The sequence below is a fragment of the Nelumbo lutea genome, chromosome 5, assembly GCF_056320005.1.
Source record: "Nelumbo lutea isolate HS-2025 chromosome 5, American lotus-T2T, whole genome shotgun sequence".
Lineage (NCBI taxonomy): Eukaryota > Viridiplantae > Streptophyta > Magnoliopsida > Proteales > Nelumbonaceae > Nelumbo > Nelumbo lutea.
The window spans coordinates 7,301,446-7,305,878 of NC_142688.1; the positions used below are offsets into that span (position 1 = coordinate 7,301,446).

Sequence of the window (4,433 nt, forward strand, 5' to 3'; positions counted from 1 at the left end):
AAGAGAAATTTTGAAAAATAAACACAGAAAATAAATAAAAATACTGAATGTGAATACTCTCTTAATACTCTCTCTTACAATCCACCGGTTATCCTGGAGTTCGGTAAACACTTGTGTGCTTTATTTCATGGGGAGAAATTCCCATTGCAAGGTTACAAAAGTGTTAGAATGGTGTGGGCACAGATTTGCCCTGGTAGAAGCAGATCTCGTTAAAATCGTTATCCTGGCACCTGAGCGAGTGTGAGTTAACAAGATTCCTATCCAATTGCTTTCGCCTAACCAGGATAAAGATGAAAACGTTACAACACAGCGGCTGCAAAGCTGACATAGACCTTCTAGAAGCAGTTAATATGGAAAAACATTAGAAATTTGATTTAATAAATCAAGTAATATGAATCAACGGATCATGGACTGGTTCAAATCCTCTTCTCCAAGTAAAACATTAACCGTCGATGAATTAGAACTCTCTTGTCAAGTCAATCCATCATGATCACATTTGGTTTGAAAAATAAAAGGGATCATCGTTAATTCCGGTTTTCCCACCTCACCCTTTAAATGCTATCGTCTCTCTCCAACTCAAACCGCAAAAAGTTGATTTTCTTTCAGGATCAGAGTCAGGCTTCAGATGTTTAATCCCTTTATTTGTGGCAGTTTTCATTATCAACAAGTCGAAGAAGACGAAGATGATTCATACGTCGTCGTCCCTTCTTCGACGCCCAGGAAGACAAGAAGACGCAGCAGCTTCTGCAGGAGCAACCACAAGAACAAGAACCCTTATTCCAAGCGTGGGCTCGATAAGTTCTCTACGCTTTTGGAAGATCTTCAGGGAAGGAGAGAGAAGATTTACGCACAGATGGGCTCCCAAGACATTCCAGTTGTTCGCTTCGTCTATTCCAACACAAACGACTGGGTGCCGATTGTGGTGAAGTTGAGAAATCCCAAGCAAGACAAACTCAAGCTTGTTGCTGCAAAAAATGATGATAAGCCTGTGTCCAAACAGAACTCAGAAGCCTTGGTCAAGTCTCCTCATCCGGTTGAGCCCTCGGCTAACCCCAGAGAGGTCCCTGAACAACCATCACGGCAAGAGGCGACGGATCATAGAAGAGCGAAGAAGGACACAAGATGCTTCTCATGGAGTCTAGAGATTGATCGGTGGAGAAGACCTTCATATTATCTGCCCATAGTTATAATTATGATTCTCTTGTGTTTGATGTTTGGGAGATCGTTCGCAATAATCTGCGCATCTCTTCTGTGGTACTTGGTGCCTACTATAACGGACAGACACTCGAATTTGAGGAGGTCTATGAAGAAGAAAGATTATGTGAGAAAGTTGAGTGAGAAGAAGATTATCAGTGACGGATCCCCATCATCTCCAAAGATTAAGCATTTTGGGGTGATGAAAGAATCATCACCCAGAAAACATAGACACGGCAAAAGCTGATGAACTTAATTGGTTAATTTCTCCTACTTTTTTTTTTCTTTTCTTTTCTTTTCTTTTCTTTTTCACTTCCATCGATCTCTGGTCAAGAATGAAAACTTGACTTGGGTTGAGTTAGGTTGGTATTCAATCTCTTTGCATGGCTTGCATTCTGCAATGTACATATTCATGCCATCATGTGCGGTTAACTGTTGCAAAACAAGCAATCCCTGATAAATAATATTGTATTTTACGATTTTGAGTGATGATGCTACACCGATGATGGTTTTATTAAAGTGCAATGAAATTGCATTTCAAAGTTTTCAACTGATGAGTATGTAACCCACTTGATGAAGATGGATTATTTGATAAGTCTCCCAATACAATCTCTTCTTTTTCAAGGTCCCGATCTCTTGCCGTCTTTGAATAAAAAAAAAAAAAAAAAATCCCTTGCCGTCATGTGAAGCTTGTTTATTTACTTTGTTTCAAAGGAATAATTAAAAACTGAAGAAAAATTTTACAGACCCTTCAAAAATGATGATGCAAATATATTGCATTTCGGTCAAGATATCAGAAATCTTTTAGTTCATATATCCCATATTCTTGATTACTCAGATCATAGTTTCTAGAATTACCAAAACGTGTATTCTAATCGCCATCCTGAACAAGGCGGATGAAAGAAGAATCACTGGACAAACCCATAAAGAGGAGGAAACGTAGAAGCAATATTTCCCGGCTGCGGGCACTCGTTTTCGAATCGGATTTATCGACGCGGCCTGGGTTTTGTTCATTCTGTAACTCTGTAAGATCTGATCAAGTCAAGCCCGAAAAATTAGAATTTTGGTCCAGAAAAGTCAAAGTCAATATTTTTTCATGATGAGTGGAATTCGCATATAAAGCCCACAGAGGACACACCATAGCATATCCCAGCGGTCTTTTGAGAACATCTCCCATTAACAATTTTGGGAGTGCTCATTTTAGCTAAATGAGCCTGATCTTGGGATCTATTATCCACACACAGGCTCTTCCCACATTACTACCCACACTACCTTTGGGTAATTTAATGCTCAATATTATTTGTAGTAAACATTAAGGTGGCTTTTGATAAATCTGAAAATTTCAGATCTGAAAAGTTAAAAAGATATTTTTTGTCTGAAATCTAAAAAGAAGCATAAGTGCTTTTCTACTTTTTAGAGGCTCTAAATCCATGTTTGTTAGTTTTGGATCAACCCTTTACTATTTGAAATTTATTAATTTTACTATTTTACCCCTATAACATATTATTTAAAAATGTTGAGTTCAATAATTACTAATTAATAAATAAAATGATTAAAATTAAAAAATAATTAATGACTATAGAAATATTAAAATAATTAATAATTTACACAAATAAAAATTAATGAAATAATTAAAAAATTACTAGTTAATAAAAATATTAGAATAATTAATAATTAGTAAAATAATTTATAATTAATAATAATTATTATTATTATATTATTACTCACAGAACCATCATTGTTGCAAGTTGTAGCGGCGATGGCAGTAGTGGGAAGACGAGAGAGAGAGAGAGAGAGAGAGAGAGAGAGAGAGAGAGAGAAAGTTGTATGAAGACAGAGAGAGGTCAAATCGGGAGGGGTATTTTTTACTTTAGGCCACGTCTGAAATGCGTTTGGACGCGTTAAGTGATAGGCCAAAGTCTTAAAATTTCAAATATGAAGAAACTTTTCAAACCGTATTTCAGATGCAATACCAAACAAAGGTGGCATCTAAAAAGTAACATTTTTAGACGTCTGAAAAGAACAACCAAATGCCACCTAATAACATGTTTTTAAGAAAATACTAAAGGTTTTGTTTGGTTCATGGGAGTAAGGGTTTGGACTTGGAATCTGTTTGGTTGGGCAGAATTGGAATTGCATTCCATTTCTTTGTAGAATAGCATTTCTCCTTTTGAGGGAATGACTATTCTCTCATCCTCCCTAGGATGAAAATCTATTCCAATTGATTCTAATTCTAATCCTGATTCCAAAGAATTTCCATTCTGATTTTGATTCCTATTTTGACTGAAAACCAAACATACCCTAATAAAATGTGGGAGAATAGGGCTGATTAGGGGTTTAAAAAATAAAAACCAAAATTTTCAATTAAAACCAAATTTTAATAATATATACTCTATTACATATATTATAATATATAATATATACTATATATTATGAAATCAAAATTCAGTATATTATATATTAATATAAATATAAGTTTATATATATATATATATATTATATGTTACATATAATAATACAAATTTTGATTAACTCAATTAACCCAAATTCTAATTCCAAAAACCAATACATGACAGGGATGTACTGTGGGACATTATGGGAGACAGTGTTGTGGTGGGGGGCTGATTTAAACTCTTCCCTACCTCATTAATGTATGGCTTAGATTAGTCGTTAGTCACACCATCCCCCCACATGGCCGAATTAAAGCAGATTGCACAATATCACATCAGCGCCAAACAAGGCCCCACATCACATCTCCACCTTGTATGGGAAACATCTCTCGATGACAAGTATGAAAGGTGACGTAACATCATCATCAAGAGATATTCTGAATACAAGGTCGGGATGTGCTAATGGAACTCAGGTTGTACAACGAAACCCATTACTTCACCCAATTCATCTTTTACCCTTTTTTCAATGTTTATTACTTATGGGTCTAAAAATATGGCCTCATCACCTATCTTTTTAGGCTGCATTTTGCAAGAACACACGTGCAAATATATTTGGTTTATAAAAATATACTTTGTTTGGTTTATAAATTTTGTATTCTTATCAAATATATTTGATTGTGATGGGTACTAACATGAATTTCAAGATCTGAATTCAACTTGACCAAACTTTGGATGCAAAATTTTAAGGCTCAGATATATTGGAAGGAATACCAAAAACGTAAACATGTAGAATGCAAAACCTTATACTTTGCATTATTTTGTATGCATTACATATTTGTATTTATATTC

General features: G+C 35.1%; 1 protein-coding gene across 1 annotated transcript; it reads left to right on the forward strand.

Moving 5' to 3' along the window:
• The first annotated feature begins 401 nt into the window (after positions 1–401).
• ZCF37 lies at positions 402–1,744 on the forward strand. The gene has a single exon (XM_088944286.1). The coding sequence runs from the start codon at positions 626–628 to the stop codon at positions 1,439–1,441; it is 816 nt and encodes a 271-aa protein (XP_088800412.1). The 5' UTR covers positions 402–625; the 3' UTR covers positions 1,442–1,744.
• Positions 1,745–4,433: the final 2,689 nt, after the last annotated feature.

Bases quoted from the DNA above. Each gene is read 5' to 3' on its own strand.
- ZCF37 (XM_088944286.1), top strand. From the start codon at position 626: ATGTTTAATCCCTTTATTTGTGGCAGTTTTCATTATCAACAAGTCGAA.